The sequence below is a fragment of the Hesperophylax consimilis genome, chromosome 28, assembly GCF_061612785.1.
Source record: "Hesperophylax consimilis isolate HC1 chromosome 28, BYU_Hcon_1.0, whole genome shotgun sequence".
NCBI classification, from domain to species: Eukaryota; Metazoa; Arthropoda; class Insecta; order Trichoptera; family Limnephilidae; genus Hesperophylax; species Hesperophylax consimilis.
The window spans coordinates 8,518,934-8,532,691 of record NC_142863.1 but is presented as its reverse complement, the minus strand read 5'-3'; the positions used below and the strand labels follow the sequence as shown (position 1 = coordinate 8,532,691).

Genomic DNA, 13,758 nt, shown 5'->3' with positions numbered 1-13,758 from the left:
ATACATCAATATATTAATACAATTAATTAAAATAATAAAATAATGTCTGTTTGCTCGCTTAGTTCTTCTAAACTACGCAACGGATTTTGATAGGGTTTTCACTATCATTTAGAGAATATCTTCCGGAAGGTTTATATATATAATACATGCATATTATATTTATAGAAAGTGGAGAAAAGTCGATGTTTATCACAAAATTCATAACCTCAAAACTTTACTCCGAATCATTCATAACCCCGCTTGTAGTATATTTGCGATTAAAAAAAGAACACATATAAATGGTGACAATTGATATATTTAGAAACAATTTCTCATGTGCTCAATCCAGGATACATTAGCATTTCATAATACGTAATAAATAATTATGAGTTTGCTAATAGGTAACAATAATATTATTATGAAATGATGTATGACACAAAGTGAAAGGTACAAGATGTCTGAGACGCCCGAGGAAGACATGGCACGATCAAGTGAATATAAAATTATGTATGAATGTGAATAAAAGCAAAATGTGCGTGGTGATCTGTCCTTTCTGCCTGCCCCTATGGGGAAACTGCGTGATGGTTAGTTGGTCACTAATGAATACCGCGTAAGCGCGTCCCAACAGCTCCCAACCGTCTGGAGCCAGTGAGACTATTGTATCCCAAATTGGGGTACGTTGTTTTGGGTACCGCCGCCCCGGGAACCATTTACTAGATAACCAACACCTCTGCCATAGGTCACCCCAAGTGGTTCGTCACGTTTGATGACTTAGCAGGGGTGCCCGGGAAACAGTGCGCGGCGTGAATTTTAGATACTTAGTAAATAAATTAAATAATTATAATAGTACCAAGCACATATTTGTTAAAAGTTTCATAACTACCTAATATAAGTGCATGCCTCATTGTTTTAAAATAACACAAAACTGTATTGTGTAAAATTATTATTATTATCGATTTCTTATAGTTACTACGAGTTAGAACCGCTGGCTGCAAGTGCAAGCCGGAAGATAGATATCTGACACCTATGAATTTTATTCATAATAACATATAACATAAAAATCAAAACTAATATTTTACCAGAATTGCTAATCACTTCATGCAATCTTTTTACTACAAACATTTTTGACTACAGGGTTTTCCAATAAGAGGTGTTATTTTGATATTCAATCGTAAAAGATCAATGATTTCGTTGCTTGTGTGGCACGTAGCGCCGTCTTGTTGAAAGTAAACGCTGTCCAGATCAATACCATCCAATTCCGGCTATAAAAAATCATTAATCATCTCTCGATAGCGGAATCCATTCACCGTAACTGTTGCTCCAGCCTCATTTTTGAAAAAGTGAGGTCCAATGACTCCGCCGGACCATAAACCGCACCAAACAGTCACACGTTGAGGATAGAGAGACTTTTCAACAATAACTCTTGAGTTTTCCGAGCCCCAGATGCGACAATTTTGCTTGTTGACGAAGCCACCGAGGTGGAAATGGGTCTCATCACTCAAGATGATTTGCATTTGATTCACTCAAGTGAATTTTAATAATTTTCAATGCGTTGTTGAAGCGTGTATTGTTCCATTTTTATTAATGGCGTAGTTTCTACTTGTCAAATGACTTCAATAATTGACTTCAATAATTTAGGCACATTTATCATGTTGTACAAAACCCTTGTTAGATGCCAACTAGAGTATAACTCTACATTATGGTCTCCCTTTTACAATATTCATTCCGATAATATTGAAAAGATTCAACATAAGTTCTTGAAGTATATAAACTATAAATTGCATATTCCTGTAGAAAACATTGATTATAACTACTTACTAGATAAATTGTCCCTATTAAAACTTTCTGAAAGAAGAATAAACACAGATTTAATAGTACTACATAAAATACTTCATTACAAAATTGACTGTCCTGAGTTACTCCAATTAATCAGCATCCACATACCCAAAAGATCTTGCCGAAATTTACTACCCTTTTATTTTTACAACACCAGGACACTGTCTTATCAAAATTCCCCAATTCCAAGACTTCAGTCTCGGAAATAAATACTCTGATCTGGGAGATATATTTCATCTTAAAAATAATCAATATAAATATTGTTTATTTCAATTCTTTTATAGATCGAGACACAAATAGACATCTATAATTTCCGCAATATATATATTTTTATTTTTATTTTGAATATCTATTTATGTGAGACTTCTTATCATTTTTACTAATGTATCTTATTTTATTATATGCTTTTGTTGTAACATTTAATATTTTTTCTTTTTTCGTTGTATTATGTTTCCTTTATTGTTTTAATTTTGTAGAATCTATAATAACTGTGATACTCTACTATTAAACTTTGTAGTGTGTAAAAGCCCATTAGGGCGTGTAATAATAATATTAATAATAAAAATGTCAAAAAATGACAGCTTCAAAAGTAACATCTACCGAAATAGCAGGCTATTCAAAATAACATACTTAATACAAATGTGCTGAAAGCGTGCTCGACGAAAGTATATCGGGACCGCTAACACACAAGTGTATCTCTTACTAATTAACCAATAAGCCGGGAGTACCTATATTGCAGGGTGCGTGTTTCAGTTAGCAGTGTCACGCTAACACCGGGATATAAATGGGATGAAAAAAAAAGCAGCGCGCCGGCAAGGCAAAGGTCCTGGAAAGTCCTAGATGCGACCATATCTTTATCTGATTTTTTAACATGGGTATTACAGTATTTTATTTTACTACAACACTCTTTTAAGGCGAAGCTTAATGCCAAATCACTATTTTGATTAATCTTTATAACGAATTGGTGTACATTATGAATACCAAAAAATATGCTTTAGAAATTGAAGGTTTTCCTATCGCTTGAGTAGAATACAAATAAAATAATAAATTACTCAATAAAAAATATAAATGCAAACTACTAAAAAAAATATTTTTTCAATAGAAATGTATGAACGCGTAAAGGAAACAACTTAAAAAAAAATACAGTATTATAGCTAAGATTATCTGTGACAGTTTCACTTGATTAACTTTTTTGCTTTCTTATAAAATTATTTACAAAACAAATAAAAACCAGTTTTTTGTTTGAAATCGAATGTTTCTAGACTCCGTTTGTCAAGCGATTTTAATGCCTATTGCCTACAATATAAGGTATACCAAGAATATACACATTTTTGGCTTGTAGCTTCCTCTTAAATTATGAATATGCTTAAATTGTCAGAAGGATTTTCACTGACTTGGTATTTCTATATAAAATTCTAAATTATGCATTTGATAGTTCAGAATTGCTTGCATTCGACTACGCAATACTACTATTACGAACTATTGTATGTATTCCTCATTGCCCAGAATAATTTGACCGAGTCAGTGAGCATCTTCAATTTATCACTTAACAAATACAAAAGATAGTTAATGAGGCAGTTGAGTTAGGTATAATTCTCACCTGCATAGACTTGGCTATGCCCCTATCGTCCTTCCTGGCGATGAGGGTCTTTGGTTGGCGAACAAACGCCTGCACGAACTTGGCGGCGTCGAACGGCTCGCTGGCGTCCACGTCCATCACGTGCTTGCCGGCGTCCACCTCCGTCACCTCCATCTCGTGCGTGCTGTCCGAGGAGTAATCTCCGCAGCTGGAGTCGCTGTCTGTCTCGTAGTCGGAGCGCATTATCACCTAAACAACACACACACACACAGTCACGGTCACAATGCATACTTTAGAAATGATTTGAGATTGTCATAAGTACTACAGGGTTTTCCAATAAGAGGTGTTATTTTGATATTCAATCGTAAAAGATCAATGGTTTCATTGCTTGTGTGGCACGTAGCGCCGTCTTGTTGAAAGTAAACGTTGTCCAGATCAATACCATCCGATTCCGGCCATGAAAAATCATTAATCATCTCTCGATAGCGCAATCCATTCACCGTAACTGTTGCTCCAGCCTCATTTTCGAAAAAGTAAGGTCCAACCGCACAAAACAGTCACACGTTGAGGATAGAGAGGCTTTGCAACAATAACTCTTGGGTTTTCCGAGCCCTAGATGCGACAATTTTGCTTGTTGACGAAGCCACCGAGGTGGAAATGGGCCTCATCACTCAAGATGATTTGCATTTGATTCACTCAAGTAAATTTTAATAATTTCAATGCGTTGTTGAAGCGCGTATCGTTCCATTTTTATTAATGGCGTAGTTTCTACTTGTCAAATGTCAAAAAATGACAGCTTCAAAAGTAACATCTACCGAAATAGCGGGCTATTCAAAATAACACCTCTATTGGAAAACCCTGCTATGGCCTTTCAATGTCGAAACGGTTGTGTTATGATTAATTTTTGGGTTTTTATGCCTTCTTGCACTTCCTTATATAGCCAACGTTTCAGACAGAGTTACAGTGTTCAAAACAATGGCTAAAGGAGGAAGTGCAACATGGCGTAGTAACCCAAAAATTTAACACAATGATGTACCAAATATAACACTGTCAAATCAATTAATAATGTTTATTTCTCAATGAGTTATTTGGGAGTGGCCTATATAACCATATCTCTCGCCATAAAATTCTATACATACTTAGAGAACATATTATACGTGTGGGCGTGGCCTAGATGATATGCCGTGATCTGCTAGTTGAGTGATATTTGAAAATTATGAATTAGCTGCAGTAGTCACGCTATCAGCTGTCGAGATGACAGATCCGGCGTAAAGAAAAATGATATTCCGTGCTCTCTTGAGGAAGATTATCCACTAGAGATGGGAGATTTCCAGGTGTTGGTTAATTAATCTAATATCTCCAAATATAAATATGGAAACAAACAAACTGATTACTACGGTTTAACCACTCAGAACATTAGAACGTCAAAAGACGTAAATATGATAATAGCGGTCAAGACATTAGAACGTGTTTTCACGTAAACGCGCAAGATTTTACAAAAATCGATTTATTTCCATCACTAGTATACGGATTGCCATGATTTAAAAAACAGAGTATCGATAATGAATAACGCTACGCGTCTGTATTCAAGAATATCTATGGAACGTAGAGGTGCATTATCTAAGCCGATTGAATCTGTCATCTTGTTCGTTCATAATTTATTGCGTTTCTAAATAATTTATTAAAAATATTTTAGTTTGGACGGTTAATATTTTGAGGTGACTAATAGTTTTTAATTATATTTCTTCAATATATAAAGTGTTATTTCTTTATGATACTCAGAAAAAAGTAGATTTTCCAGGCTTTGAAATAATGGTAAGCGATTTTTACATATTTTTGACGTTTTCATAAAATGTATATTTAGAAACGCAAATATTTACGTATAACAACACAATGCGATAGTGGATTTCATAATCTTTCCAAAACATTTTTCAGAATGAGGCTACGTTTCCCAAAACGTGAGTTATGAAGCTTTTAGCAAAACTCGTAAATAACACAAAAATTATCACGTTTTGACAGTTCTCAAAGGAACACATAGTAAATAAAAGTCTTTGTCTGAGAGGTTAAAGCCAATAAATCCACCTAGATTTCATAGTGTATACCATATTCCTATGTTTTATAAATAAAATTCAAAAAAATCTTTAATTTGAAAAATTTAAATTTGGGTAGCTATCGCTCGAGTGGAAATAGATTTAGTGTGAGACTAGAGCATATAATCTATATACTATAATATTTACTATGCAATGTATATAATCATCTTTGGGTTATTATAAGTAATTTGAAATGTTTTAGGTTATGAAGGAATCAAACATAATTTCACCTTTTTGGGTTGACTTTGTTTCCGCTTATTGGGTGTGACCGGCACACCCCTTGTATCCCCCGCCTCCTTCTCGGTGGGAGGGGGCGAAACCGACACCTCCTTCTTCTTGTGCAAGTCCTCCAGCCGCACATGCGGGTGTATCCGTGTCACGTGCAGCTCCAGGAAGTATTTCAACTTGAAGGACTTCTCGCAGGCCGGGCACTCAAACGGACGCTCGTTATTATGCGACTTGACGTGCATTATCAGATTCCGTTTCATGTTGAACTCGCGCCCGCAGATATCGCAACGAAACGGGCTTGTGTTGTTGAGCGGCAAGCCGATAGTTTGATGCAGGTTCTGCGTGTGGTGTTGTGCGTGGGTGAGGGCGTGCGCTACGAGCAGGCCGCGCGATGCGAAGGTGCGTCGGCACACGCCGCAGTCGAAGTGCGTCGGGGCCACTTCCCCGCCGTAGCCGTGCTTCTTCATGTGATTGGTCTTGTTGCGCTCGTACGTGAACTTCTTATCGCAGAAGTCGCACTCAATGAGTTTTTCGCGTTGCCCCTGGAATCAACAAACAGTCTATTATAGAATATTAATTATATTATAATATATTATTGATTGCTAGGAGGCTAGGTTTAGAAAAAGGCAAATACTCATATGATGAAATTGAACTAACTCTAAACCTCTCTCCTTTGGAAGTCCGTCGGGAAAGAAATGACCTCATTTGCTTCTTCAAAATTATAAATGGTATTATTGATTCACCTACTCTACTGCAACTCATTCCCTTCAATATCCCATCGCACAGACTCAGAAATAATGAACTGCTCTTCCTCAACCATCATTCGACAAATTATGGATATTATTCACCATTGTCCAGAATGTATAGACTGGTCAACTCAAGTCAAAACCTTAACTTTTTTGGGATAAGTCTGAATGATTTTTGCCGGTCGCTAAACAAGTGACGGAATATTATAAGTGTCCCGTGGTCCTGACCCACGGCGTATTCTTGACTTGATTCGACTTGTCACTTTATTTTCTTATATTATATCTACCATATGTCTTTGCTTTCATGTACCTTTGTCTACTCCTGTATTTTTCATTTTACTTTATTCGTGTTATTATTTTGTAATTTGGACGATGTCCGTTAATAAATAAATAAATAAATATATAAATATTTTGGAGAGTTTGTTAGTGGTGCGTTTTCTATAAACTAGAAATGATAAACACGCCGTATTGCAACATTTATGATGAACTCTGTATCGAATTCAAGAAGCCACTGTCCCTGGAGTGCTGATGTGGCTGTCACCTGTTTATTGTAAACTCCTCAAATAAAAATTGTGGAGTCAACGAACATTTTTATTTAGTTATAGATTACAATGAGCTAAGATGGATTTATTAGCAGGCGGTAGGAAATATTCTGGGCCCTGACCTTGAGCTCGCAATCATGTTTATCTCTTAAGCTTTATTGTTACCAGTGCCATCTATGAGTAACCTCTTAAACTACTATTTAGGACATCACGTCAAAAATAAATAAATTGTCCCGGTAAGACAGAGATCCTGGATTCGATCCCCAGTTGCGACCGTTTCCTTTTTATTTTCTGTTTCATGTTTCGTTTAACTATTAATTAATTAATTAATAAACTCTATGTGCATTTGTTACGTTGCCATTTCGCGGTAAATGGTTCTGTCTAGCTCAGTATCTTCGTGAGCCAGCTCCTGCCACCGTTCAGCACGGCGACGGCAGCCACTTAATAATATAACGCATTACCTAGTAATCTAAAACTTCCGCCAACGAACAAAAAAACATTGGAAAAAGCTCTTAAAAGCTATTTCCTCAGCAGTTTTATTAATGACTGACACATTCTTTCTTTGGAACTCCAAAAGAACTTCTGTGTTTATTTTTTTTATTTATATTTAATATAGATATAAATGGGTACAGTGGTGTTAAATAAATAACATATGGGTACAAAATATATTTATAATCGCAATCTCACCAAAGAAGAAACTGGTTCTTGTGCTTGGTGAGCGAGTTACACTAATTATAAGGAAAATAGAATAACATTATGCAATAGGTAAGTATATATATAATAGGAACAATTAAAAAATTTGGATCATCTATGTGTGTAGGTGTAGGTACATATATAGGATTCTGTTACATATTAAGTATTGAGCAATTAAGAGAGTAATTAGAAACATCTAAATAAAGTAGAGATGACTATAGACTGATAATAAATATAAAGAAAGGGGAAAAAACAGGCACTTATTTAATTAATTATTCCTGACAAGTATAACTTCAGTTTGTTATTACATTTATTTTAATGTATTTATGAAATATTTTCAATTTAACTATATTAAGTCTGTTTTAAAATCCATGTACACTGTTCCTTTGAACTCCCTTTTAAATTAGTTTTCTTGTCTAAAATAAATTTCTTTTATTTTATTAATGTTCTCTTTCACAAAATTAGTTTATTTTTTAACTCAGTGGGAATAATATATTATAAATTTTATAATATATTATAAATTTGAATTTGGCATTCTCAGACTATAAAAATATTACCATTTGTTATTTCGGCTACTGGCATTATACCTAGCTCTCTCATTCAAAATTTAGGCGTATTGGATCTATCAAAAAATTTATATATAAAAATGCAAAAATCAGTCATTTTAAATACATGTAGGATAACGAAAGATTTTTTAAATATTTATATTGAGGGATCAGTAGGATTTATAGGCCCTGTTAGGAGTTCTACCGATCCGAACCCTCTGATATGAAAATATTTGGAGTCGGTGAATTATTTTCCCATTTGATCTCTGGTGAGTTGACGTGTTGTTCTCGTATTGTTTTGTATTTATTTTGCTTATATAATGCACTTGCATAATGTTGATTGACTAGATGATCATTTGTGGAAAAGTGTGTGGAAGGATTTAGTTTTTCCTATGGGGAAGATTTAACCCGGACATAAAATCGGAAAAGACAAATTATTGTTATTGTTTTATACTCACGCTTAGTATGGAGAGGTCCATCTGTGTGGGCATGCCGTCCAGGCTGATGGGTGATGAGGTGTTGCGGTGAGGTGTGAGGTGGTTGAGGTGGTTGAGGTGTTGTGAGGTAATGTTATTTTGGCTGTAGGCTAATAGACTTAATACTGATTTGTTGTCCGCGGGCGTGGTCTGCATCGCTGGCTGCATCTCGCCACCTCTCTGGTAATCTACTTTGTTCTTTGGAATATGTATGCGGACCATGTGACCCTGGAATTAAACAATTCATATACTAAAGTTAAATAATCATTAAAAAACATTTGAGAAATCTCCTGGAATATGCTTTACAAATAATATGGAGTCCATATTTTGCAAAGGATAAAGATCTATTAGAGCAGAGGTTGCCAAAGTCGTCTATATGGACCCCCAGGGGTCAATATCGGCATGCTGGGGGTCTATGTCAGCGAGAAAAAAATTGAGGGTCCACGAGATTCAAATGGGGGTGCATACAAACGGACCCCCTTTTACCTCAAATCAACATTTAGGAGTTCCGTAAATGACACAATAGACCTAACACAAATATAATAGACTGAGAAATTACTTATTTGATATTTGTATTTTTATATTTCGTAAAGTTGTTAATTGAGGTATATAAATAGAGTCTACGATCCTTTTCTTGTCAGAATTAATATATTCAAGCAAAACATTGCACATTGGAAGCCGCCAATTTTCCTAGTTTCCCAACTTGTTTTTGTAAAACGTCCAGGGTAATAATGACATCCAACATTTAAATGCACTTCACACAAGACTTCAAAACTAAGTTTGAAGACATTTTGACTATGGAAATGCAACGTTGAAGAATTGGATATAATGTGACAAGAAGAACTGACCGGAATAAGCACTGACAAATAACTTAAGGGGCAGTTCTGTAGGGCCAGCTACAGAAAGAAATTCCCGTTGCTTATCCTGCTTCATTTTAATTTGGTGTAATACCTCACAAGGGTGCCCCTGTCTGCACAGTGTAAAGACAGAGGAACTATACCGCCACCCGGTTGTTGGACAGGCAAGGGAAGGGAATATTTTTACTAAAAAAATAAATGATTATTACATGGGACGTTAATAGTTTTAGGAAAATTCAATATTCGGCAGGCAGGGGGTCTACGGAAAAAAAAAATATTTGGCAAGTGGTCTACGGGGCAAAAAAGTTTGGGAACCTCTGTATTAGAGAGAGTAAAGATCATAAATCAACTTCTATAGATTGATAACTTCGTGCTTTTTATATGAAACCAATTTGTCTTAAAAAACCATAGATATGCCAATATATAGACAGTAAAATTCTCATACGGAGCCTACTTATTACACTATACACCAATGTAAAACTTTGAAAGTTTATTCCATAGATTTTCAGAGTTTTTCATTGGTGGATATAGTTAGGCAAACATATGACATCACAATATTTCAGTTCAAATTTTCAATCAGAGTTATACCCCCCTGGTGCAGAGACGATTCGACGAGAAAACTGACATAATGAAAATAGACTCTAGGAACTAAAATTACCAACACTAAAAGAAAGAAGGATAAGATGACGTCCCCATCACAAAAAAAGGCCTCGGGAATGATTTCTCCAGTGGTTGAAGATGAGGAATCTGACGGAGCATCGGACTATTCCGACGTGTCTGAAAATGAGAGTGAAATCCCAGTGTCCTCAGTCCAGATACTGAACGACACTGAAGCAAGTCTAAGAGCACTCCAAGATGTCCTTGCTGAAAAGCAGTCAAGAGTCTCAAAGGATCAACAACTGCGGATAAGCGCATATGTATCCGCTGTATTCAGATCAGTTTCACAGCAGTTATTGGAACGAGAGGGCTTCAAAGCTGATCTGGCAACAGTCAATGCCAAATTAATAGTGGCAAAGGGAGAGATCGCGATTGAAAAAGCAGAAAACCAACACAGGTTAGAAAAAATATTGCAGTTGGAGTCAGATCTAGGACCAGTGATGCGTAGAGTAGCCGATGCCACGGAAGCAAGCCTATCGTTTGCCGATATTGTGAAAAATGGCCCACAGAAGATGATACCATCAATCAACCGCTCAGGACTTAACGTTGGGACCCCCAAACCTGCTGTATGCATCTTCCCAAAGCTGGATTCTACAAAAGATAGCGACGATACGAAACAGCTACTAAAAGATACATTACGACCATCAGAACTTGGAATCCGTGTGACGGGCATTAGGAGTATCCGAAACAAAGGCGTTGTAATCCATACTGCAACACAAGAAGATCAGGATAAAATACTGAAAACCCCATGTCTAGCAAACTCGGACACTCTAAGCGCTCGATTACCAACAAAACGGCTTCCAAGGGTGATTTTCTTCAACGTTCCTCGTAACCTAACGGACGAGTGCTTCCTAAAAAATGCCTTAGCAGGAGCCCAGGACAAAGCAGGCCTAGATTTCGCAGTAAAAAGTTGCAAGCTAAGTCACCTTGCTGGCGCTCGAACTGGATCAACTTGCCACCGGGTCTTCGAGGTTCCTGCCCACATTCGTCACGTGCTGGTGGAGCAGGGGAAAGTCTTTGTGGACTGGAATGTGTGCCGTGTTCGTGACTTCATTGGACTTACAGTGTGCTCCAAGTGCCAAATGATCGGACATTCCTTCAAGTTTTGCAAGGACCAGCAAAGATGTGGACGCGCGGATAAACTGCCCAAAAGCCGCCGCCGAGCCTGTCTGCGCCACCTGTACAAGATTTGGGAAGCCCGCTGCACATCCGACTGGAGACAAGGACTCCTGCCCGGCCTACAAGGCTGCCCTTGCCAAGGACTTTGCAACTATTGATTATGGCGTCTAATTACATTGAAGAAGATGACGAGGTAGATTATGAAAATACTCATAATTTCTGTGATTGGCTAAAGGTTCATAGCAACTACAATATGGAAAATATTAATATTGTTCAGTTGAATGTTAGATCGATTTATAAATACTGGGATACTTTGAATGTCTACTTAAATACTTGTTGGAAGCATATTCATGTGTTAATGTTATGTGAAACGGCTATAACACCGAATCTTGTCTGTCTGTATAATATTCCTGGATTTAATTGTTACAACTATTGCCGAACTAAAAAATCTGGAGGAGGTATATTGCTATATGTTCGAAATGAATTCACATTTCAACAGAAAACAATAGAAACAAATCATTTTGAATGTGTGCTTGGCTCTATGACACTTCCAAACAAGAGTATTTTAAACATCATAGCAATATACCGCCCCCCCAACTCTAGCCAACCACAATTTCTTAATGAAATATCTGCCATTCTGCATACTATAAGCCCCAAAGAAAATGTTTTACTTATAGGAGATATTAATCTAGACTTGTTAAATTGTCAAAACCCTATTATTATGGCATATGAAAATATAATGTCGGATAATTATTTAATCAAATGTATTTGTGACGTAACTAGAGAAGCAGTTTTAGCAGGAAAAGTTACTCGTACTTGTTTAGACCACATATTTGTCCGATTTAACAGTGGATGTAAACAAAGCGATTCTCTTTCCTCATGTGTATGTAATAATATTACTATAGCGGATCACTTTTTAACTGCAGTTAATATTAAATATAGTGCAAGGAAAGAAGCCCCAGAACACGGGGAAAGAATTTCGTTTTTATCGCAAAACAAAATCGACAAAAACATTCATAATTTTAAGTGGCACTCCTTGCTTGAGGAACAAGATTGCAATATACTATACAGGGTGTCCGGAAACTCGTAGTACAAGCGGGAAACTGGTGATTCTACATCACATTTGGAGTCGATTTTGTAGTATATATTTTTTTTATTTGAGCTTTCGTTATCGAGTAAATCGAGTTTGAAGTTGATTTTTTTTTTTTTTTTTTTTTAATCAAATTCTTATAAATTATTACTGAAGATCAAAGTACCCAACTAATTAAAACTATTTGAAAGTAAAACAAATGAAGAAACTCGGATTTGAAGCATTATTTTGAAATCACCCTTCATTTAACCCGGTGTAATCATAAAATATTTCTGCTCTGCAGGGTTAAAACATCTGTTATTCAACCCTAAACACCAGAAAAAACTTTAACCCTAAAATAGCCGAAAAATATTTTTTTTTGGTTTTTTTTTTTTTTTTTTTGAAAATGCTCAAATCAAAAAACTTTATGTTTTTTTGGGTTCCCCATGTGGTGTAGATTCTCCAGTTTCCCGCTTGTACTACGAGTTTCCGGACACCGTGTATAGTAAAATTAAAAACAACTTTAAGAATTTGTATGAACAGAGTAAAATCGTTATGAATTATAAACCCAAAAAAAGACCTCTGTCAATAAAACCTTGGATAACTTCTAATATCTTAGAAAACATAAAAAAAAAGATTCATTGTACAGAAGGTGGAAGAATTTTCCTAGCAATCAATTCTTTGAATTGGAATATAAAACTTTCAGAAATAAGGTGACAAAAGAAATTATTAAATGTAAGTCTACCTTTTTTAACAATAAATTCAAAAATTATTTTGGAAATACAAAAAAAACTTGGGGATGAAATAAATAAATTATTAGGACGCAAGTCCAAAAGTAGTTGTGACGAAATAATCTCGAAATATATGTTAAATACGAATAATGAAGAAACCGTAGCAGATAAGTTTGTTGAATATTTTACAAATAGTGTTAGCTCTATGATACATAAATGTGATTATTTAGCATCGACCGTCAGGTCGAATGAAGTGCAACATAGTATGTACCTACCCAGAGCTACCTGCCAAGAAATCAATATTATTGTTAGCAAATTAAACAATTCAAAGTCACCAGGGATTGACAACATTCGAATGTTTGACATTAAGACACATATTAATATTTTAGGGCCTGTTATAACACACTTTATCAATTTAATTTTATCGCAAGCAGTAACACCAGATGAACTAAAAAGTAGCATCATTAGGCCAATTTACAAAGGGGGCAAACATACAGATATTCAAAATTATAGGCCAATAAGTATATTGCCAGCCCTAGAAAAAATACTTGAAAAATACATTTCCATAAAACTTAATAAATATCTAGAATCTTTCTCTTTGTTGGATCCCA

At 35.7% G+C, this 13,758-nt stretch overlaps 1 protein-coding gene across 4 annotated transcripts in view; it reads right to left on the bottom strand.

The window, feature by feature from the left end:
* LOC149410129 (uncharacterized) overlaps positions 1–13,758 on the bottom strand; it is a 48,248-nt gene that overhangs the window by 817 nt on the left and 33,673 nt on the right. For all 4 annotated transcript variants that reach the window (XM_089648478.1, XM_089648480.1, XM_089648481.1 and 1 more), the window contains 3 exons: positions 8,697–8,942; positions 5,715–6,254; positions 3,416–3,643 (listed from right to left, as the gene is read on the bottom strand). In XM_089648478.1, coding sequence (XP_089504604.1) covers positions 3,416–3,643; positions 5,715–6,254; positions 8,697–8,942 — 1,014 coding nt within the window. The remainder of the gene's footprint in view (positions 1–3,415; positions 3,644–5,714; positions 6,255–8,696; positions 8,943–13,758) is intronic.